This window comes from Mytilus trossulus, chromosome 6, assembly GCF_036588685.1.
Source record: "Mytilus trossulus isolate FHL-02 chromosome 6, PNRI_Mtr1.1.1.hap1, whole genome shotgun sequence".
NCBI classification, from domain to species: Eukaryota; Metazoa; Mollusca; class Bivalvia; order Mytilida; family Mytilidae; genus Mytilus; species Mytilus trossulus.
In genome coordinates, this window is record NC_086378.1 from 20,638,241 (window position 1) to 20,663,191 (window position 24,951).

General features: G+C 34.3%; 1 protein-coding gene across 1 annotated transcript in view; it reads left to right on the forward strand.

The window, feature by feature from the left end:
* LOC134722400 (uncharacterized) overlaps window positions 1-24,951 on the forward strand; it is a 111,764-nt gene that overhangs the window by 30,851 nt on the left and 55,962 nt on the right. Inside the window, exons 6-12 of the mRNA XM_063586019.1 lie at window positions 2,028-13,503; window positions 14,904-14,956; window positions 17,160-18,742; window positions 19,847-19,930; window positions 21,662-21,887; window positions 22,510-22,722; window positions 23,969-24,163. Coding sequence (XP_063442089.1) covers window positions 2,028-13,503; window positions 14,904-14,956; window positions 17,160-18,742; window positions 19,847-19,930; window positions 21,662-21,887; window positions 22,510-22,722; window positions 23,969-24,163 — 13,830 coding nt within the window. The remainder of the gene's footprint in view (window positions 1-2,027; window positions 13,504-14,903; window positions 14,957-17,159; window positions 18,743-19,846; window positions 19,931-21,661; window positions 21,888-22,509; window positions 22,723-23,968; window positions 24,164-24,951) is intronic.

Sequence of the window (24,951 nt, forward strand, 5' to 3'; positions counted from 1 at the left end):
GTCAGTCAACACCTTAAGGAGTTATTGCCCTTAATAGTCAATTTCTAACAACTTTTCGTCATTTTTTGTAACTTGTACAAAAATCTTCTTTTCTTAAACTATGGGCCAAATTTAACCAAACTTGGCCACAATCATAACTAGGGTGTCTAATGACCTACCAACCAAGATGACCGACATCAGTAAATACAGTAACAGGTGAGCGACACAGGCTCTTGAGAGCCTCTAGTTTTTATTGACATTCAATTTTTTAGCTCACCTGGCCCGAAGGGCCAAGTGAGCTTTTCCCATCACTTTGCGTCCGTCGTCCGTCGTCCGTCGTCCGTCGTCGTTGTTAACTTTTACAAAAATCTTCTCCTCTGAAACTACTGGGCCAAATTAAACCAAACTTGGCCACAATCATCATTGGGGTATCTAGTTTAAAAAATGTGTGGCGTGACCCGGTCAACCAACCAAGATGGCCGCCACGGCTAAAAATAGAACATACGGGTAAAATGCAGTTTTTGGCTTATAACTCAAAAACCAAAGCATTTAGAGGAAATCTGACATGCGGTAAAAATGTTTATCAGGTCAAGATCTATCTGCCCTGAAATTTTCAGATGAATCGGTCAACCCGTTGTTGGGTTGCTGCCCCTGAATTGGTAATTTTGTGGAAATTTTGCAGTTTTTGGTTATTATCTTGAATATTATTATAGATAGAGATAAACTGTAAACAGCAATAATGTTTAGTAAAGTAGGATTTACAAATAAGTCAACATGACCGAAATGGTCAGTTGACCCATTTAGGAGTTATTGCCCTTTATAGTCAATTTTTAACCATTTTTCGTAAATCTTAGTTATCTTTTACAAAAATCTTCTCCTCTGAAACTACTGGGCCAAATTGAACTAAACTTGGCCACAATCATCATTGGGGTATCTAGTTTAAAAAATGTGTGGCGTGACCCGGTCAACCAACCAAGATGGCCACCACGGCTAAAAATAGAACATAGGGGTAAACTGCAGTTTTTGGCTTATAACTCAAAAACCAAAGCATTTAGAGGAAATCTGACATGGGGTAAAGATGTTTATCAGGTCAAGATCTATCTGCCCTGAAATTTTCAGATGAATCGGTCAACCAGTTGTTGGGTTGCTGCCCCTGAATTGGTAATTTTGTGGAAATCTTGCAGTTTTTGGTTATTATCTTGAATATTATTATAGATAGAGATAAACTGTAAACAGCAATAATGTTTAGTAAAGTAGGATTTACAAATAAGTCAACATGACCGAAATGGTCAGTTGACCCGTTTAGGAGTTATTGCCCTTTATAGTCAATTTTTAACCATTTTTCGTAAATCTTAGTTATCTTTTACAAAAATCTTCTCCTCTGAAACTACTGGGCCAAATTAATCCAGACTTAGCAATCATCATCTTTGGGGTATCTTGTTTTAAAAACGTGTCCGGTGACCCGACTATCAAATCAAGATGGCCGCCACAGCTAAAAATAGAACATAGGGGTAAAAAGCAGTTTTTGGCTTATAACTCAAAAACCAAAGCATTTAGAGCAAATCCAACTTGGGGTAAAATTATTAATCAGATCAAGATCTATCTGCCCTATAATTTTCAGATGAATCTGACAACCCATTGTTGGGTAAAGTAAGATTTACAAACACATCACCATCACCAAAACACAATTTTGTCATGAATCCATCTGCTTCCTTTGTTTAATATTCACATAGACCAAGGTGAGCGACACAGGCTCTTTGGAGCCTCTAGTTTGGATTGAATTACAAAAATTATAGTTTCTTGGATATTTGATTTCATAATTTTGAGAAAATCTGCATACAAACCTATAGCAAATTTGTATGTTGCACATTAAAATTTGTGTTTTACCTATACACACTGAATCCACAAAAATTGTTATCCCTTGAAATAAAAATGAATTCTTCTATAGTATGCATAGTTTAAATCATTTTTATATCTTAAAAAAGTTAAATAAAAGAAATGATATTTTAATACTTACATGGAACTAATTTCAATATTTGTATTTTCAGAGAACTTTGACAATCATAGACAGTATAAACAATAGTGCTTGTATGCCAAGAGGGTACAACACTGAAGTGCCAATGACAACCTCTGTTCAAAGACAAACAATCAACAACTCTACAAACGTAACACCAGGAATTATTTGTAATAGGCCCTGTCACACAGAAATGTCTACTGAAGGCATGTATGTGGATAACTCATTAACTAACAGCAATTTCACAAGTAACAATGACCTACCCACCATTGCTATGGATGAAAATTCACTTAACAACAATAGTATTAATGTAACTGAAGTTATTTATGTTAGAGATGAGGATAAAATAGGAACCAGTTCAATGAAAAATGACAATAGCTTTGAGACAGAAACTAGTTTGAGAAAAGACCAGGGTTTGGAAACTGTTTCATTGAATGGGAACACCAGTGGTGTGCCTTGCTTGGAGGGTAGAATTGTTTCTACTGATATGTCCTCAGGGGAGGTAAATCAAAACCAAATGATTGGAAATGATGAAGAGGCAAACAGAAAGGAACTTGATATTTCTATTGAATCTATTCAAGAAAGTAACAATGGACAAGTTGTGGAAAGTGTGGAAAACTTGAATAACAAAAGAACTCAAGATGATGATAGTCTTGGAGAAGTTGGTGATTCGGCTAATTCTGAAGCTGAACATAAAAGTCATCCAGCTAATTCTGATGAAAAAAGACAAGGTCATTCTGCTAATTTTGATGATCAACATCAAGGTCAATCTGCTAATTCTGGCAAAGAATATCAAGGTCAATCTAATAATTCTGGTAAAGAAGAACAAGGAAATTCTGGTAAAGAAGAACAAGGAAATTCTGGTGAAGAAGCTCAAGATCATTCTTCTAATTCTGTTGAAGATCACCCAGATGTAAATAGCATTGACCAGAATATAGAATTTGTGGAAGAAAACAGAAAACATGAAAGTACTGCAGATGATGAAGACAATGAATATAATGACTTGAGTGTATCAGAAATGTTTGATACAAGTTTTGACGAAGATAATGATGATCTCACCATTTCTGAGAATGACAACAAAGGTGAGGAGGATGGAGATGACCAATTAGAAGGTAGCATTGATGGAAAGGACAAAATTGAGAGTGACATTCCAATAGAGGATTCAAATAAGAATAAGGAAGTAGCCAACACAGATGACAATGGGGAATTCTCAATAGTCTACAGCAGTAGTATAGACTACAGTCTAGTAGACATCTGTGAGAATGACGACAGCCAAAATAATGACAAAGTAGAAAATGACGATGAAATTGTCAGATCTGATGACAACTCTGACCAAGATGGTGAAGAAGAAAATGTAGATGATGTTGGAATTGTTGGAGAAAATACTGATGATGATGATGATGTCAGAGAAGTGAAGGGAATAGATGATGTTGATGGAGATATTACCCTTAGAGATACAAATAGTGTTGAGAGTTGCAGCATTGAGTACAATGATTTAGACAGGTCTAATACTGTGGACAGCCATGCTGACTATTATAATGAAGACAGATCTAGTGCTGTAGAGACCAACTCTGACAATTATGATGAACCATCGTTTATAGATTTAGATGTTTCAGAGTTGGAAAGTGAAGATGAAGACCATGAGGAAAGTGTAGAAAAAAAACAAGAGGAAAGTGCAGATGAAAACAAAGAGATAAGTGTAGATGAAAACCAAGAGGAAAGTGCAGATGAAAACCAAGAGATACGTGAGGATGAAAACCAAGAGATAAGTGTAGATGAAAACCAAAAGAAAAGTGTAGATGAAAACCAAGAGATAAGTGCAGATGAAAACAAAGAGATAAGTGTAGATGAAAACCAAGAGGAAAGTGCAGATGAAAACCAAGAGATACGTGAAGATGAAAACCAAGAGATAAGTGTAGATGAAAACCAAAAGAAAAGTGTAGATGAAAACCAAGAGATAAGTGTAGATGATAACCAAGAGATAAGTGTAGATGAAAACCAAGAGAAAATTGTAGATGAAAACCAAGGAAAAAATGTAGATGAAAATCAAGAGGAAAGTGTGGATGGAGACCAAGAGGAAAGTGTAGATGAAGACCAAGAGGAAAGTGTAGATAAAGACCAAGAGGAAAGTGTAGATGGAGACCAAGAGGAAAGTGTAGATAAAGACCAAGAGGAAAGTGTAGATGGAGACCTTGAGGAAAGTGTAGATGGAGACCAAGAGGAAAGTGTAGATAAAGACCAAGAGGAAAGTGTTGATGGAAACCTTGAGGAAAGTGTAGATGAAGACCAAGAGGAAAGTGTAGTTAAAGACCAAGAGGAAAGTGTAGATGAAGACCAAGAGGAAAGTGTAGATGAAGACCAAGAGGAAAGTGTAGATGGAGACCTTGAGAAAAGTGTAGATGGAGACCAAGAGGAAAGTGTAGATGAATCTGAGGAGGGTAAAGAGGATGAAATAACAGTTCTAAAAATGAAAATCAGAGAAGAAGAAGAAGAAACAAGAGAATCCTCAGTAAATGAAAACCCTGAAGATATTTCATTTTCAGAAGAAAGTGGACACGAAGGACATGAAGAAACTGATGAGGATAAAGAGGATGAAATTACAGTTCTAAAAATGAAAATAAGAGAAGATGAAGAAAGTAATGTATCTTCTGTAAATGAAAGCCCTGAAGACATTATATTTTCAGAAGAAAGTGCTGATGATATAGAAGATGATGGAGATCATGTTATTTGTGATGAAAAGGAGGATAACAAATTTGAAGAGAAAGATGAAGATAATGAAAAATTCGAAAATGTTGAAGATGATAGGAACATTGAAACTATTGAAGTTAATGAAAATCCAGTAATACAGGAAAATGAGGAAAATCAGAATATTTCAGAAGTTCATGAAAATCTGGAAGGTTTCATGGAGGTTGAAAATCAAGGTTACAACCAAGAAAGAAATGCCATGGATGAAAGTCTAGATAGTTTTGCAAATGATGAGAATCCAAAAGATATTGAAGACAGTGGAAGTAGAGAAAACTTCCAAGACGATGATGATGGAAATGTTGAAGAGGAGTGTGATGATGGTTTAGAATGTTCGGTGGATGATGTCATTGAAGAATGTGTCGAATCCTCTGGAAATACAGATGATGTTGTGGAAGATTTTCTAACTGTTGAAACAACAAACAGAAAAGATTATGATAGTATTTCACAAAGTATTGAACATGACCAAGAAATCCTTGAATATTATGAAGTTGAACAAAATGTTGTGGCTTTTATTGAAACCCCAAACAGAAAAGAAGAATGTATTGAAGATGAAAAACAAGAGAGTGTAGATCATGAAAAGCAAGAATGTGTTACAAATGAAAGTTTTAAAGTCCTTGAAAATCAAGAAAGTCAAGAAATTGATAGAACACAAGACATTATTGAAGTTATTGAAGCAAAAGAAAGTGAACAAATTGATAAAAAACAAAGTGAAGATCATGAAAATCAAGATTGTATAGTCGTTTATGATGAAGATCTTAAAAAGGAAAAAAGTGAAGAAAAAGAGGACCACAAAGAAAAAGAAAGCATAGAAATTAATGGAGCACAGGACAATGTTGGACATCATGAGGAAAAAGATAGTGAAGAAAATAATGGAACACATAACAGTGAAGAAAATAATGGAACACATAACAGTGAAGAAAATAATGGAACACATAACAGTGAAGAAAATACTGGAACACATAACAGTGAAGAAAATAATGGAACACTTAACAGTGAAGAAAATAATGGAACACATAACAGTGAAGAAAATAATGGAACACTTAACAGTGAAGAAAATAATGGAACTCATAACAGTGAAGAAAATAATGGAACACTTAACAGTGTTGAAGTTCATAAAACACAGGAGAGCGAAGAAATAGTAGATTATAAAAATCATGAATTTGTAGAAATTGATGGAAAACAAGACAGTATTGAAGTTCATGAAAAGCAAAAAAGTGAAGAAATTGGAGATCATATGGAAAAAATAAGGGAAGAAACTGGTGGAACACAAAAAATTGATGGAACACTAGACAATTTTGAAGTTCTTGAGGAAAAAGGAAGAGGAGAAGTTGATAAAACACAAGACCTTGAAAGTGAAGATCAGAAAAATCAAGAATTTATAGAATTAAATGGAAAACAAGAAAAAACTGTAGTACACGATGAAGATTGTAGAAAGAAAAATAGGGAAGAAATTGAAGTTTATGAAGAAAAGGATAGTGAACATCACGAAAAGCAAGAAAGTATTGATACAAATAAAAAGGTTGATTATTTGTTGAATGAAGTTTATGAAATGGCTGAACAAATTAAAGATCAACATATTGAAACCTTGAAGATAACAGATTGTGAAGACAAAGGAGAAGACATTTCTGTCATATCTACTTACATGGAAACTATTAAAAGAAATAATGAAGTCAACAAAGAAAATTTAGAAGGGAAATTTGATTTTGATAATGGAACAGAAAAAGACGAAAGTCGGATTGAATCAGATAATGAAGATCCAAAAATAATAAGTTCAGAAAACAAAATAGATCTTGAAATTGTTGATAAGTCAAGTAACGAACTTGAAGAATCTAGATCTGTTACAGAACAAAGAACACCAAGTCAGGATACCACATCAAAAGATAAAGATTTAGGAAGAGAGAACAATGAAGATCTACAGATTGATGGAATTGAAAATGGTCATAAACCCAAAGAAGACACACAGAGCAAAACAAAAATCCAATCTGAAAGATACTTCATGAAAGAATATACAAGTAATCAGGCTGGGACATCTGTGGAAATTAACTCTATGGAAAGTCTTCCAGAATGTTCAGATAATATTTCTACAGTAGCTGTCAAGTCTCCAGCAGAAACTACCAGACAAACAAATAAAGATAATACAATTGGAAGGAAAAGAAAAGTACCACCAGAGTTTGAAAGTATATGCCCAGGGAATAACAAGAAGGTTATTATGGATATTAATGATACTGTTGCAAATTTTTTCAAGATTAGAGATTATATCAAGAAAAGGTCGTTTGATCAGGTGACCTTGAAGAAAAACTTGATTAAAGGATATGTGAAGAATTTTTTTCATAGAAATAATGAAACCACTTCAAACTTCGATGCTGTAAAAATTCTGAAAAAACAGCAAATCAAGTATAGTGTGCATGAAACCAAGAATGATGAAATCAAAGACCTTGTTAGTGCTACATGGAAGGCTAGGTCTGAACAATTGGACGAAGATGTTTCATGTTCTGCTTCTAAAGATTTGCAAAATGGACCAAATATAAAAAAGTTAACAGATGGAAACATAAACTCCATTGAATTTGAACAAGCTGAGGTTGCTGTTCATGAAAGTGATGAGGAATCTGACAGCCATCCTGGTTATGAAAGTGATGAGGAATCTGACAGCCATCCTGGTTATGAAAGTGATGAGGAATCTGACAGCCATCCTGGTTATGAAAGTGATGAGGAATCTGACAGCCATCCTGGTTATGAAATTGTCATCTTTGGTCAACATAATCTGGATGAAAGTATCAATGCTGGGCTAGACAGGGACCACCCAACAGAAAATGGTAAAGTCTGTAGTAAAATAGGCAGGGATCACCAAACAGAAGAGGATAATGTCTCCAGAAAAATAGACACACACATTGATTCAGATGGATCAACTGTCACTGATCTAGTACAACAGGAAACTCACATTTGTAGAGAGGAACCACAGAATCATGACCAGGAATGCATCATTAAAAACATAGTAGATTTTAGCAACAGAACAAAAGAGCAAACTCAACCTGTGGACCGAACCAGTGAATCAAAAAAGGACAGTAACAATGAGACCATAAGAGACGAAAAAATGAAAGAATGTACAAGTAATAATCTAGCAGATGAATTACCCAATAAAGAATGTTGTAGCTTGATGATAAATGACAAAGTGGGAAGCAATACAGCTATTATTACTGATGACAAAGTGGGAAGCAATACAGCTATTATTACTGATGATGTTGATTGTGTCAAGATAGCTGATAATGAAATAATTATTGTACAAGAATTAGAAGATCATGATTCGGTAAAGCTTGAGGAACAAATGGAGGTTTTTATAGAAGATGAACACGACCAGACAGAAACAAATAACGTTGTGGATATTGATGGCAATGGAACAAGTGATGAAGACCTACTACAAACTCAAACAGAAGTGGAGGAGAATGAAGATAGCGATATTCGGGTCACTGATCTTCACCAAGATCTCATAGCAACACAGACTGAATTAAATGATGTGGAGAAAAAAGATGAAGAGGAAATATTGACAGCAACCCAATCTATGATGAATGAAATAAAGGAGTTTGGAGAGACTCAAGATAGTATGACAACATATGGTCCAGATCTTATAGCTACACAACCATATTCTGATGCATCTGAGACAACAGAGCAGTTGGAATCAGAAACAATTGTCAATCATGGTGAACTCAGTGAATCGGTTGTTGAAGAACCAGAGGAATCAGTAACAATTGTCAAACATGGTGAACTTGGTGAATCAGTTGTTGAAGAACCAGAGGAATCAGTAACAATTATCTATCATGGTAAACTTGGTGAATCAGTTGTGAAAAAACCAGAAGAATCAGTAACAATTGTCAATCATGATGAAAATGGTGAATCAGTTGTTGAAGAACCAGAAGAATCAGTAACGATTGTCAATCATTGTGAACTCGGTGAATCAGTTGTTGAAGAACCAGAAGAATCAGTAACGATTGTCAATCATGGTGAACTTGGTGAATCAGTTGTTGAAGAACCAGAAGAATCAGTAATAATCGCCAATCATGGTGAACTTGGTGAATCAGTTGTTGAAGAACCAGAAGAATCAGTAAGGATTGTCAATCATGGTGAACTTGGTGAATCAGTTGTTGAAGAACCAGAGGAATCAGTAACAATTATCAATCATGGTAAACTTGGTGAATCAGTTGTGGAAAAACCAGAAGAATCAGTAACAATTGTCAATCATGATGAACTTGGTGAATCAGTTGTTGAAGAACTAGAAGAATCAGAAACAATTATCTATCATAGTAAACTTGGTGAATCAGTTGTGGAAAAACCAGAAAAATCAGTAACAATTGTCAATCATGGTAAACTTGGTGAATCAGTTGTGGAAAAACCAGAAGAATCAGTAACAATTGTCAATCATGATGAACTTGGTGAATCAGTTGTTGAAGAACTAGAAGAATCAGAAACAATTGTCAATCATGGTGAACTTGGTGAATCAGTTGTTGAAGAACCAGAGGAATCCGTAATAATTGTCAATCATGGTAAACTTGATGAATCGGTTGTTGAAGAACCAGAAGAATCAGAAACGATTGTCAATCATGGTGAACTTGGTGAATCAGTTGTTGAAGAACCAGAAGATTCAGAAACGATTGTCACTCATGGTAAACTTGGTGAATCAGTTGTGGAAAAACCAGAAGAATCAGTAACAATTGTCAATCATGATGAACTTGTTGAATCAGTTGTTGAAGAACTAGAAGAAACAGAAACAATTGTCAATCTTGGTGAACTTGGTGAATCAGTTGTTGAAGAACCAGAAGAATCAGTTATAATTGTCAATCATGGTGAACTTGGTGAATCAGTTGTTGAAGAACCAGAAGAATCAGTAACAATTATCAATCATGGTGAACTTGGTGAATCAGTTGTGGAAAAACCAGAAGAATCAGTAACAATTGTCAATCATGGTGAAGTTGATGAATCGGTTGTTGAAGAACCAGAAGAATCAGAAACGATTGTCAATCATGGTGAACTTGGTGAATCAGTTGTTGAAGAACCAGAGGAATCAGTAACAATTATCTATCATGGTAAACTTGGTGAATCAGTTGTGAAAAAACCAGAAGAATCAGTAACAATTGTCAATCATGATGAAGTTGATGAATCGGTTGTTGAAGAACCAGAAGAATCAGAAACGATTGTCAATCACGGTGAACTTGGTGAATCAGTTGTTGAAGAACCAGAAGAATCAAAAACAATTGTCAATCATGGTGAACTTGGTGAATCAGTTGTTGAAGAACCAGAAGAATCAGTAACGATTGGCAATCATGGTGAACTTGGTGAATCAGTTTTTAAAGAACCAGAAGAATCAGTAACGATTGTCAATCATGGTGAACTTAGTGAATCAGTTGTTGAAGAACCAAAAGAATCAGTAAAGATTGTCAATCATGGTGAACTTAATGAATCAATTGTAGTTAGTAATGTTAGTTATGGTAATGTGTTTGAGGACACTCTTGTTAATATTGATGAAATTAAAAGTAATGACACCACTGAAGGAAGTGAGGTCCAACAGCTTAGTGATGATATCATAAATAGAGTTAATGTCGAACAAGCATTCAAAGAAACATCAATTTCATGTTTAGAAAATACTGATAAATCTATATGTAGAACAGAAAGTGAATTTGATAAAGTGGGCAATCTGAATAGAAATGAGTCGCCTAAATATTGTCAACCTGATATGGATGAAACAAGTATTCAAGAGACTATTGTATTGGATGCCCTCAATACTGAGGATTCTGCTAGCTTATTTGACAACCACCAAGAAGACTTTGTAGAGAACAATATTGGCGAGGATGTAGGAGACAGGTCAATGCAGATTATGGAAGAAAAACATTCTGACAAGAAAAATGGAAATGATCAATTTGACCTGGACCAAAACAAATCATCTGCAGTATTGAAGGAACTAGTAGATGACTTTAGCACAGAAATTTTGGAAGATGGCTCTCAAACCAAACATGGACAAGATACTGTGGAAAACAATCAAGATAGTGGTTTACCAGAGAAAAAAGATAAAAGCAAAATCAGAGAAGAATTACCAGTTGTTGGTGAAGATTCATTTGTCTTTGACTTTAGTAACATCTCTGATTTAGAGGATAGTGAAAAATTGATGATAGATCTTAACACAGGCAAGGATGATACTAGTCAATATGATTCTGATGAACAAGTTGATCTCCAAGTAGGCAAAGAGGATACTAGTCCAGCAGGCAAAGTGGATACTAGTCCAGCAGGCAAAGTGGATACTAGTCAAGCAGGCAATGATGATACTAGTCAAGAAGGCAATGCTGATACTAGTCAAGCAGGCAACAGTGATACTATTCAAGTAGGCATGGATGATTCTGATGAACAAGTTGATGTCCAAGCTGGCAATGATGAAACTACTCCAGTAGGCAAAGAGGATACTAGTCCAGCAGGCAAGGATGATACTAGTCAAGCAGTCAAGGATGATTCGGATGAACAAGTTGATCTCCAAGCAGGCAATGATGAAACTAGTCAAGCAGGCAATGATGAAACTACTCCAACAGGCAATGATGAAACTAGTCAAGCAGGCAATGATGAAACTACTTCAACAGGCAATGATGAAACTAGTCAGGCAGGCAATGAGGAAACTACTCCAACAGGCAATGATGAAACTAGTCAAGCAGGCAATGATTATACTAGTCAAGTAGACAATGATGAAACTAGTCAAGCAGGCAATGATGAAACTAGTCAAGCAGGCAATGATGATACTACTCCAGCAGGCAATGATAATACTAGCCAAAAGGTCATGGATGATTCTGATGAACAATTTGATCACCAAGCAGGCAATGATGAAACTAGTCAAGCAGGCAATGATGAAACTAGTCAAGCAGGCAATGATGAAACTAGTCAAGCAGACAATGATGAAACTATTCAAGCAGACAATGATGAAACTAGTCAAGCAGGCAATGATGAAACTAGTCAAGCAGGCAAGGATGATACTAGTCAAGCAGGCAATGATGATACTACTCCAACAGGCAATGATGAAACTAGTCGAGCAGGCAATGATGAAACTAGTCAAGCAGGCAATGATGATACTACTCCAACAGGCAACGATGAAACTAGTCAAGTAGGCAAGGATGGTTTGGATGAACAAGTTGATCTCCAGGTAGACAATGATGAAACTAGTCAAGCAGACAATGATGAAACTAGTCAAGTAGACAATGATGAAACTAGTCGAGCAGACAATGGTGAAACTAGTCAAGTAGACAATGATGAAACTAGTCAAATAGACAATGATGAAACTAGTCAAGCAGGCAATGATGAAACTAGTCAAGCAGGCAATGATGAAACTAGTCAAGCAGGCAATGATGATACTACTCCAACAGGCAATGATGAAACTAGTCAAGTAGGCAAGGATGGTTTGGATGAACAAGTTGATCTCCAGGTAGACAATGGAGAAATTAGTCCAGGAGGCAATGATGATTCTAGTCAATATGATTCTGATGAAAAAGTAACAGAAGACGTTGAAGTTTCCAATGAAAATAAAATTACTATTTCAGACAGCACTGAAAACAGTAAATCTGACTTTGAAGACATTATAAGGGATACCCCCAACAAGTCTGAGCTGGAAGTTGATGATAAAAGCCCTGTCGATTTGAAGGAGGATGACACTGATACAGGAGATCATCTAGCAGGAAAAGTAACGAAAATCTTTACGAGTTTTATGAATCGTTTGAAGTCTGAATCGGGTACAGATGAGATTGAAAGTGTACGCTTTACATCTGGTAACTGTGGAGATGACAAGACTAATTATAGTACATATACACTACCAGACTTTGATATTTCATCTGATGGTAGCATACTTAAATCAGAGAGTAGAAGTAGAGAGAGCTCTGTAGAGTTTGTTTGTACAGCTCCTGTAACACCAAGTGCTGACTTATGTAATGAGGATTCTGATTCCCTGCCAGAAGTTGAATTTCTAAGAGCCAGTCCAGCAAAACATCCAATCGTTAAAGAGGAAAAGTCAGGAGATGATTCTGGATTAGAAAGTGGCATAGATGTTACGGATAAGGTTGATGACTTCATTGATAAGAAATGTAAGAAATTGATAATCAGGATGCCATCCACACCAGTTAAAGATAATGAGCAGATAAAGGCTGTATTTCATGTCTCCTCAGACAGTTCTAGTCTGGAAAATAATACACCACCTATTCAACGGTGTATTACACCAGTCAAATCTAGAGAGTCAACCCCATCAAAATTAAAACTCGAGTTGAAAAAACTTGATGCAGGTGAAGAAAGTCCAAGAAAAAAAAGTTTAAGAAAGAAAAAGAAAGATCCAAGCCCTAAAAAGCAAAAATCCCCAATAAAAATTCATGAAGAACCAGATGAAAACCACAATAAAAGACCATCCAGGAAGAAAAAGACAGATACCAGTTCTGAAAAAGAGAAAACACCTGTTCGTGATGGAGAGTTTTCAGGGAAGGGAGAAGGGAGAAAAAGGAAATTATATCAAAGTCCTAAAACTTGCCAGACACCTGAAAAGAAAAAAGATACTCCCAGCAAAAAGAAAAAAATGACTAAAGATAAACAAAGGTTGAGTGATTTGATTGAAATTTGTACTGATGATGATTCAGAATCTGAGATGGTGTCAAGGTCACCAATAGTCAAAACTGAACAGAATGAAGGGCACGATGATGAACCAAGTTATGAAGTGGCAACTGCAGAGAGTAGTAGTCTTACAGACTACACGAGTCAAAAAGGTATATATCTTGTCAAGTATAAATTGAACCCTGGGAAACAAGAGTCGGATTGTATTTTGACCCTCTATGACCCTATTTAACATTCTTTAAGATTTTAGTTGCAAATATAGCTATAATTTTTTTTCCAAAAAAATGATTCATTATACAGAGGGCAAATTGTTAACTTGGAAAATTACCCTGTAAATTTTAGAGGGGTATACATAAACCAATTATTTTTAGAGTATAAATTCATTTTGATTTGATTGAATATGTTGTGATAGAAAAATAATCTTCAATTTGAACATTTTGTGAAGAAAATACTGCTTGAAGATCAGTATTTTATTTGATTTGTTAAAGAAACAAATAGTTGTGTGTAATGTTATGTATAAGAGCCTGGAATATTATTCTGAAGCAGTAATCTTGGCTAATACACTAACAGATCATCTTTTCCTTAATTCACTTCAGTTAGAGCTTAAACAAACAAGTTTTAAATGTGCATAGAATAGCAATACAATAAATGTAATATTATTTTTGGGTACATGTACTAATTTGTATGGGTAAAAAAAAAAAAAAATACATGTCACTAAAAAAATACAGTAATATATATTGTCATATAAAGATTCTACTTGTTGAAGTCTTTTGTTCAGTAGGCATGGCTGAAAATAATAGCATCCCTTTATTGATATCTTAAAACTTATTTTGTATTAGTTGTACTTTAAGGATGTACTTAGGAATTAAGAAATTAAGAAATTAAAAAAAAATTGATACTATAAGCTGGTAGAGCATCAATTAAGGATAAAGATAAGCTAAAACTATTGATAGGTCATGGATCTCCTTTTTGAGATATTTGATATTTAAAATATGTCAGGGGGGGGGGAGGCTGACATGCACTTTTACCTTGTACTGTGGATTCATTATTATTCGTTGGAAACCAATTTTCATGGATTCGTGGGAACAGACAAACTACGAAATTAAATGTTCAACGAATACCTAATTTTCTGTAGGCTTGTATGCAGATTTCTACAAAACCACTAAATTAAATATCCACGAACATATAAGTTTTCCTCAATCCACGAAAATTGGTATCCACGAAAATAAACGAATCCAAATTATTTGCATTGGTATTATTTGGGTCTCAAAACAAAAGAAAGAAATCAAGAATCTTGTAAAATTTTGGTAAATGACCTTTCATTGGCTGTTATGTCTTATATGAAAAAATAAATGGGTGTTATGGGTCAAAAAATTTACATTGTATTGTATGGAAAAACACCAAGGAGTCTAAACATTTGACACAAATTTCAAAACCTCATCTAAGTACATCCTTAAGGCATATACATATACCTGAAGTTTAACTCAATTACAAGAAAAGTAATTAAAGCAGGTACACATCATTAATGCCACTAAAATATGTGTATTTACAGATTGTTCTGATGGATTGGAATGGTGTAGTCAAGAAACACATACTACAGAAAAGGTACTGTATACAGTTATATTAAATCTTTTAAGTTAGAATATTACCTAGATTAATGATTTAAATTTAAGATTAATAAAGATATGTATATAGATATAAGAAGATGTGATATGAGAGCCAATGAGATAACTCTATTCTAGTCATAATTTGTAAAAAAAAATCAAAACATAACAGGTCAAAGTCTTAAACAGGGAGACGTGGTTCACACTGAACAGCAAGATTTAAAGGACCCAATAAATGACTAGTGTAAAACCAATTAAACAGGAAAACCAAAGGTCTAATCTTAAAAAAAAAAGAAACGAGGAAACACTTGTGAACGACATCAACAAACATCAGGTTTTTAGCTCACCCGGCCCGAAGGGCCAAGTGAGCTTATGCCATCACTTTGCGTCCGCCGTCGTCTGTCGTCGTAAACTATTTCAAGAATCTTCTCTGAAACTACTGGGCCAAATACTTCCAAACTTTAACTGAATGTTCCTTAGGGTATCTAGTTTATAAATTGTATCCGAAGTTTTGATCTATCTACAAACATGGTAGCCATTGCTAAAAATAGAACATAGGGGTCAAATTCAGTTTTTGGCTTATAACTCAAAAACCAAAGCATTTAGAGCAAATCTGACATGGGGTAATATTGTTTATCAGGTCAAGATCTATCTGCCCTGAAATTTTCAGATGAATCAGACAATCCGTTGTTGGGTTGCTGCCCCTGAATTGGTAATTTTAAGGAAATTTTGCTGTTTTTGGTTATTATCTTGAATATTATTATAGATAGAGATAAACTGTAAACAGCAATAATGTTCAGCAAAGTAAGATTTACAAATAAGTCAACACGACCGAAATGGTCAGTTGACCCCTTTAGGAGTTATTGCCCTTTATAGTCAATTTTTAACCATTTTTCGTAAATCTTAGTAATCTTTTACAAAAATCTTCTCCTGAAACTACTAGGCCAAATACTTCAAAGTTTAACTGAATGTTCCTTAGGGATCTAGTTTATAAATTGTATCCGAAGTTTTGATCTATCAACAAACCTGGTGGCCATTGCTAAAAATAGAACATAGGGGTCAAATGCAGTTTTTGGCTTATAACTCAAAAACCATATAATTTAGAGCAAATCTGACATGGGGTTATATTGTTTATCAGGTCAAGATCTATCTGCCCTGAAATTTTCAGATGAATCAGTCATTCTGTTGTTGGGTTGCTGCCCCTGAATTGATAATTTTAAGAAAATTTTGCTGTTTTTGGTTATTATCTTGAATATTATTATAGATAGAGATAAACTGTAAACAGCAATAATGTTCAACAAAGTAAGATCTACAAATAAGTCAACTTGACCAAAATTGTCAGTTGACCCTTAAGGAGTTATTGCCCTTTAAACTCTTTTTTACAATTAGTTCATCATGTTGACTTACTTTAAAAAATCTTCTCCTTTGAAACTGCTGTATCAATTTCAGCCAAACTTAGGCTAAATGAGTTTCAGAGTATCTAGTATAAATTTTATATTTTATTTCCTTGTATGTAAAGAAACATAGCTCCTATGACTAAAATAGAACATAGGAGAACATGAGGTTTTTTTTGCTTTTGAAGAAAATAGGACGATCCAAAGAACATTTAAATAAATTGAAAAGCCAAAATAATCATTGATGAGAGATTTAACCAAAAGAATTAAGGTGAGCGATTCAGGCTCTTGAGAGCCTCTTGTTTCATTAGGTGCTGTCTGTCTGTCTGTCTGTCTGTCTCTGTCTCTGTCTCTGTCTGTCTGTCTGTCTGTCTGTCTGTCTGTTGATAGTAAAACAAAATCATGATACAAACCGAAAAAAAACCCAGGTAATAATGCATGATCCTGTTCTTCTCTATTCATGCTATTAGATAGTTATCTTATTGGCACTCATAACATATCTCCTTTTAAAAAAAATTATAACATAAATAGTTTTAATCTCAATTAACTAGATGAGAATTTGCACTGTAAACCTTTTTATTCGTTCTGGTTTAACATCTCAATTTGATTCACAAAAAATGTAATTGAAAGAGATACTGATAATCCTTATTGAGGCAGTCCCCTTCCATCCCAACAGAGGATAAAAATGACAAATATTAAAAAGTAACATTATATTTTGTGCCATAAGCTAAGGAAAACACTGTTTGCTAGGTTTTTGTAATTTCCTCCGTTGAATATTGTGTTTTATTATTTTATTTATTTTAACAACAGGATACAGTACAGGGAACACAGTCAAGTATTAGTGACATAGATAACATTCATAGTGAGGAGAGTACAGACTGTAATACACAACCGTGTCAACAAATGATACTACCAGACGACCAAATATCTGAACTCTCATTTTCAAATACTGTCGTAACCGATTCAGTGACTGAAGATGAGAGCATCTGTTTGGAAAGATTACCAGGCCTGGTTCCATCAGATCAGACACCAACTTCTGCAACATCTTATGATGAAAATGAGGCTGGCATAGACGATGACCATACCGATGGAGAAATATCTCCTGTGAAGGAAATTGATCAGCTCGATATACAATGTACATTTGAAGATGTCGCTACTGACGATGAGGACAATCAAGACATTGGTAATATTGTTAATTTTCTTGAAAATGAAACTGTTTGTTATAGTGACCTTCATGAAGATCAGAGGTCACTCAGTGGACAGTCTCACACTGGGGATGATTATCCATCTGTTGATAGACAACTATCTCCTACTTATGAAATGGAAAGGGAACCAGTCCCAGGTGTAAAGTATGGTTTCCTGTCAGAACCAGAAGAAAAGAGCACAGATAATCTACACAATAATTCTGAATGTGATTATTTAAAAAATGGAATGGAAACGTCCACACCAAATGAGTTTGAAAAGGATTCATTGAGGAGGCTGCAAAACTTGGAGAGGAAATTACAAGAGAAATCATTGAATCATCAACATGTGACAAGTATAGAGACTGGTACTCCCAATATTTCAAGAAGTGATGAAACGGTATTGTATTATGATGATGAAAGTGGTCCAACAGTTCATATAGAAAATGTGAGGGGAAATTTTGCTGGTGATTTCAATCCAAGTTCAGATGAAGAGGACAATGATATTGACAGTGGAACTCCCCTGTCATTACAGTTTAGTAGTAATAGTTTGACCATGCCTGCTCTTAATGATGAAGTAAGGGATAATGATCCATACCATGTAGAAGAGAGAATGGATGGTAGTAATAGTTTGACCATGCCTGCTCTTGATGATGAAGTTAGGGATAATGATCCATACCATGTAGAAGAGAGAATGGATGGTAGTAATAGTTTGACCATGCCTACTATTGATGATGAAGTAAGGGATCCATACCATGTAGAGGAGAGAATGGAAGACTCTACCAATTATAGTGCTGCAAATAAAGAAAATGTACTTGGACATCATAGGACAAGCCAAGACATCTCCAACAGGATAAATTATGGTCAAAGTTGGGAAGGTAGCTCTATAGATTACCAAGAAGATGAGGGAAATTTCCAACAAGGCCAAAATGAGGGTTATAATGACAAAAGTATTGATGTTTTATATGAAAGGAATAGAAACTCATTGACTTCTTCATACCCACAAAATATTAAAGAGGAAATAAAATCACCAGAAGAGATTATGCCTAAAAGAAAAGCTAAAGATTTACTAGAAAAACTTAGGGCCAAGAAGATGAGGTTATCACTTCCAAAAGCAGCAATGCCATTAAAAGTGAACGAAAATGATGGACAAGAAGCTGGTCCAAGTCGAATAAGACCTCCAACACCTGCCATGTCTGGGGATTTAGATAGGTATGATATGTTCTGGATATTTCCTCTATGGGTTATCACTAATATTTCTTCAAAAATTTGATAATGACCATTAAAATATAAATAAAATATTTTAAGGAGTAAAAAAAGGGATAAATGGAAATACTGTTTTGGGATGGGAGTGGCCTAATATATGTATGGTCAATATTTATCAATTATGGACTGTTGGCGAGGTTAATACATTATATAAGGACCTGTTCAGATTAAATTGACCAAAGACTTGTCCGAGTGTCAATATAATCAAACAGGTCCATATATCACTTATTAACTGAGTGAAAGTCCTTAATTTTTATATTACATATATGTAAATTATGTATAAGGAAAATGGAGCTTAATGTTCCTTCTGTGTATTCTTAAATTGTATTTTGCAAATTAGAAATACCAATATTTTTTGAACAACTTTATAGCTTGTTGCGTTAGCTTCCTTGTATTCTCAGAGGCTGCATTTAACATAAAATTCTTGATATCTTCTTATGATAAAATTGCATTTTTTTAAAACTGCAGCAGCATGTTCCATGGTTGTTATGACGTCATAAATCTAAATTTAGCAACAGATTTCTTTATATTGACCACCAATAAAAAGAAACATAGTGTCAATATACGTAAAAATAGAGACAAGGCTTCATATATGTAAAATAACTAATGAAACACATGATCGTCATATCCAATGAAAACAATAGAATGCTACACCATATATATATAATATAAACAATGATAAACAAACTATTAAATTGCTAAAATAAATAGGAAAAAAATAATTGTTTTGTATTTACTGCAAAATGCATTATGATTTTCCATGGGTTTCTAATGTTTGTAGTTAAAAGAGAACCACATGTTAAAGTGTTGAACAAAGTAAAAGGTTCATTAATGCAAAACTGTTTAAAACAACAAATTAAAATTTTTTTTTTTTTTGCAAAATCCAGGAAAATTGGTACACACAAATCTGTAATCATTCTGAAAAAATTAAGATATAAGAACAAAATTAGCATATGGTACACTAGCAAGTATTTTAGAGATATCCGATTTTTTTTTCAGAAATTAAAAAAAACCATTTATATACTATTAATGTTTGTTTTTTCTATACAGGTGCAAGGAAGTAGTATTAAAGTTGAGGAAATCTTTGTCAAAGGAGAAGAAAATGAAAAACCAACAAAGAGTTGAAGTTTGGAAGTAAGTATACTTTGAAGTTCACCGTGAAAGTACTTGTATTTTTATGATACATACACAGATTTACTAGAATTGCATGGTTTTGGTTTGATGTCTACTTTGAAATATTTGCAAAGCTTGCAGGTTTAGGTTTGGGATTATATCAATGTGTAAAATCTTCGGAGCTATATCAGTTTGCGTGGAAATTTAAAAAAAAAAAAAAGCACCGTGATCTTTCCCTGATGATGTTTTAATGGCCGTCCGGCTTAAAAAAAAAACTGTAAGATGAACCGCCAAATAATATTAAATCAATAATATTTGGTATACAGTTGCCTTAGCATTAGCATTTCTTCTTTCCACATTATTATTTGGCCATGCAACTTCAATCCTGGTTGATTTACTTTGAAAGTTTTGCATAGTTTTCATGTTAAGTTTTTAATTAAAACATTTACAATCAATATTACATGTATGCAAGACATATCTCTATGTTAACAGTCAATAATTCTTGTTTTTATGCCTGACCTACAATAGTAGAGGGGCATTATGTTTTCTGGTCTGTTCATTCGTCCGTCTGTTCGTCTGCCCGTTCTTTCATTTGTTGGTCCGCTTCAGGTTGAAGTTTTTTGTAGAAGTAGTTTTTGATGAAGTTGAAGTCCAATCAACCTGAAACTTATTATACATGTTCCTTATGATGTGATCTTTCTAATTTTAATGCCAAATTAGAGTTCTGACCCCAATTGCAAGGTCCACTGAACATAGAAAATGATAGTCCAAGTGGGGCATTTGTGTACTGGGGACACATTCTTGTTTGTTGTTTAATCTTTTACAACAATACCAGTTAAACAACACTGTTTTAAAGTCTGTTGTACAGTGCTGATTAAAATATAAATTGAATTTCAAATGCATATAAATTTTAGGCAAGAACTGAAAGATCTTGAGATATAAAAAAGAAGATGTGGTCGATTGCCAATGAGACAACTATCCACAAGAGACCAAATGACACAGAAATTAACAACTATAGGTCACTTTACTGCCTTCAACAATGAGCAAAGCCCATACCACATTGCCGGCTATAAAAGGCCCCTAAATGACAAATGTAAAGCAAGTCAAAAGAGAAAAAGAGAAAATAACCGCCTTATCTATGTACAGAAAATGGAGGAAAAACAAATGTGTAATACATCAACAAACAACAACCTTGAATTACAGGCTCCTGACTTGGCAGACACATACATACATAATGTGAGGGGGGGGTGGGGTTAACAAGTTAGCGGGATCCCAATCCTCCCCCTAACCTGGGACAGTGGGGTAACAGTACAACAGAAGAACGAACTATAAAAATCAGTTGAAAAAGGCTTAGCTCATCAGACAGTAACAAATAGAAATACATCTAACAAAAACGCAAAGTGGATGTGGCTGGTTAAGGTATATTCTCACAAAAAAAAAGACACTAAGTACTGATCTAAGAGTACTCCCAGTTACCGAAAGCTAGTTCAAAGCTACTTACAACTATTAAAAAAAGTCATGCATCGAAGACTAAATTATTAATCTGTACATATCCAACATCCAATGGATTTATTGTTAGGACGTCATAAACAGGTATCGACAGATTGTAGATCCATGAATGTGTATATGTATACAACAATAATATTTAGTTTGCTTTTAATTTTAGAGTTAACTTTGTTTGTCTAAGATAAAAGTGTCTCACTCTAAAGTGCTTATTGAAATAGTGTTATTTCAAATGCTTATTTATTTTAGGCAAGAATTAACTGAGCTTGAGAGTAGGCTATGTTTGCCCAAGGTTACAGTGGCTGTGGTAGGAACAACGGGTGCAGGGAAGTCCAGTCTGATGAATGCCATTATAGACCATTACAATGTATTACCTACATCAGGTACACAGGCCTGTACAGCTGTGGTTGTCAAGATAGAGAGTAACAATGACAGTGATCTGTTTGAAGCTGATATTGAATTTCTCTCTATAGAGGTAAACATTTTCCCTTTAAAAAGTGTTTTTTGGTCTGTGTGTCTGTCTGTCCCACTTTAGGATAAAGTTTTATAGTTTTTGGTCAAGTTAGATTTTGATTAAGTTAAAATTCAATCAACTTGAAACATAGTACACATGTTCACTATGATATGGTCTTTCTATTTTTATGCAAAACTGAAGTTTAAGATCCAATATGGCGGTTCACTGGACATAGAAAATTATCATGTGAGTGGGACATCTGTGTACTATGGACACATTCTTATTCTTTCTTCTTTAACATTAAGCTCTTCTTATTTCAAATGATCTTGAAATTTAAAAAGATATATTATTTTCACTTTAAATAGATATTGGATTCTTTAAGTAGGTAAAAAAATAATAAAAAAATCACAATGTATTCTTGCTTTGATGGTTAAATTATTTAAGGTTTACCAAAAACTCAAACCATATTGTTGAATCCATCCAACCAGTTACTACTGTACAGTTGGATAACTGACATAAACGATAGATACAAGTAGGTAATGAAATGAGGAACAAACGAAGTGGAGAAATTTGCAGTTTTTTTATATAAAAAGTGAACTTCTAATACTTTAAGGTTTTTGAAAATATTAATATTCAATTTTAGGAATGGGAGAATGAACTCCAACTATTGAAAAAAGACTTGACAGATAAAAATGGAAAAATAAAGAAAGTCAAACCTGACCCAGAAACAGAAGCAGGAGTAGCTTTTCTGAAGATGAGAGCTGTGTATGGAAAGTTTGAAACTTTTGAACAGTTGTCCAGACCAACTCCTGTGACAAGATGTCTAGGGAAGATTGAAACTGTTAAGTCAAGATGTGTAAGTTATACTATTGTTAATTTTGCGATATTGAGAAAAACCCTATTTAATTTACATAAAAAATTTCAAAAATGCAAGTTTGAATTATTGTGATCATAACCCTGTGACATTTTTGGCAATGATAAAAACATTGCAACGAAGTTATACTTTTTGAAACGTTAGACCCCACTCAAGGCTATAGTGAGTGACTATATTGCATTCATCTTGTGCATCGTTCCCATAGATGCCAACCATTACCATTTTCCCGTAATTTTTCCGATTTTGCTATCAAAACTACGCTATTACGGTCAAAGTCGAATAGTTACGGATTCCCAATCATCGCCGTTCAATTGTGTAAAATGCGGATTTTTATCATTGCTTTTTCGTCTTGGTCCAGTATTTAGTAAATGCCAATGTAATGCTTCCGGTTTCTCGGGAGTTATCGACCTATTGTTGTTTAACTAACTGACTTCCAAAGAGGGAAACTTGCATTTTATGAGTAGCTTTCCCCCTTTCTCTAATTCTCCTTGACAAAATGAAAATGTACGAGTCGAGAACATTTAAACAATTAATGAATAGAATACAAACTACAGATAACATGTTTAATGAAACATGTTAGTGCACATCTGTTTGCAATCACTTGTTAGTATTTTTTATTGGTAAATGCATGTTTTTGAAAGATTACTGAAAACTTTTCAATAATACGGAAAATTTGATAGTTTGTTACTGAATGCCTTCAATGGGTCAAAAGGGGGTTGGCATCTATGCGTTCCATCTGTTCTTCCAAAATATATATTTCTTTCACAATTTTCTGAAGTACTTCTAAATGGATTGACTATGTATTTGGTAAGCTACTTGATAGTGATGTTTTGTTAAGTTGTAGTACTTTTCAGTCGTAAGTTGTAGTGAGCACATTGCAGTTCAGTCTGAAACTTACTTTTTGTTACTAATATTTTAAATTTTCATTATTTTCAATAAACTTACTGTGGATTTATTTATTTTCATTGGTATTATTTTATGTAGATCTAAAAAACCGTGAAAAATTGATATATTTAAATTTGTGGTTTATCTTTACACACAAAATCGATAATCCACAATATATTTAATTTGAACACAATATGAACTTTTTTGTTGAGAAAATCGTCACAAATTTTTCACTTCAAAATTCAAAGTATTTATACATATACTTCCAAAAAAAAGAAAAAAAGAAAGTGTTATAAAAGCCAGATTTGTTAAAGAATAATTTATCTACTATTTCACTTTTCAGTCATCAACTTTCCGAAATAAGATTGACAAATATATAGAGAATACATCATCAAAGAACGGCGGACAGTACTGGCCTATTATTAAATCGGTAACGATACGTATACCACATTGTTCAGTCTGTAGTAATGGTTGTACATTGGTAGACTTGCCAGGTGTTAGGGATTCTAATGCTGCCAGAGATAGGATAGCTAAAGATGTAAGTTATAACTTCTATTATTACATTGGTAGACTTGCCAGGTGTTAGGGATTCTAATGCTGCCAGAGATAGGATAGCTAAAGATGTAAGTTGTAACTTCTATTATTACATTGGTAGACTTGCCAGGTGTCAGGGATTCTAATGCTGCCAGAGATAGGATAGCTAAAGATGTAAGTTGTAACTTCTATTATTACATTGGTAGACTTGCCAGGTGTCAGGGATTCTAATGCTGCCAGAGATAGGATAGCTAAAGATGTAAGTTGTAACTTCTATTATTACATTGGTAGACTTGCCAGGTGTCAGGGATTCTAATGCTGCCAGAGATAGGATAGCTAAAGATGTAAGTTGTAACTTCTATTATTACATTGGTAGACTTGCCAGGTGTCAGGGATTCTAATGCTGCCAGAGATAGGATAGCTAAAGATGTAAGTTGTAACTTCTATTATTACATTGGTAGACTTGCCAGGTGTCAGGGATTCTAATGCTGCCAGAGATAGGATAGCTAAAGATATAAGTTGTAACTTCTATTATTACATTGGTAGACTTGCCAGGTGTTAGGGATTCTAATGCTGCCAGAGATAGGATAGCTAAAGATGTAAGTTGTAACTTCTATTATTACATTGGTAGACTTGCCAGGTGTCAGGGATTCTAATGCTGCCAGAGATAGGATAGCTAAAGATGTAAGTTGTAACTTCTATTATTACATTGGTAGACTTGCCAGGTGTTAGGGATTCTAATGCTGCCAGAGATAGGATAGTTAAAGATGTAAGTTATAACTTCTATTATTA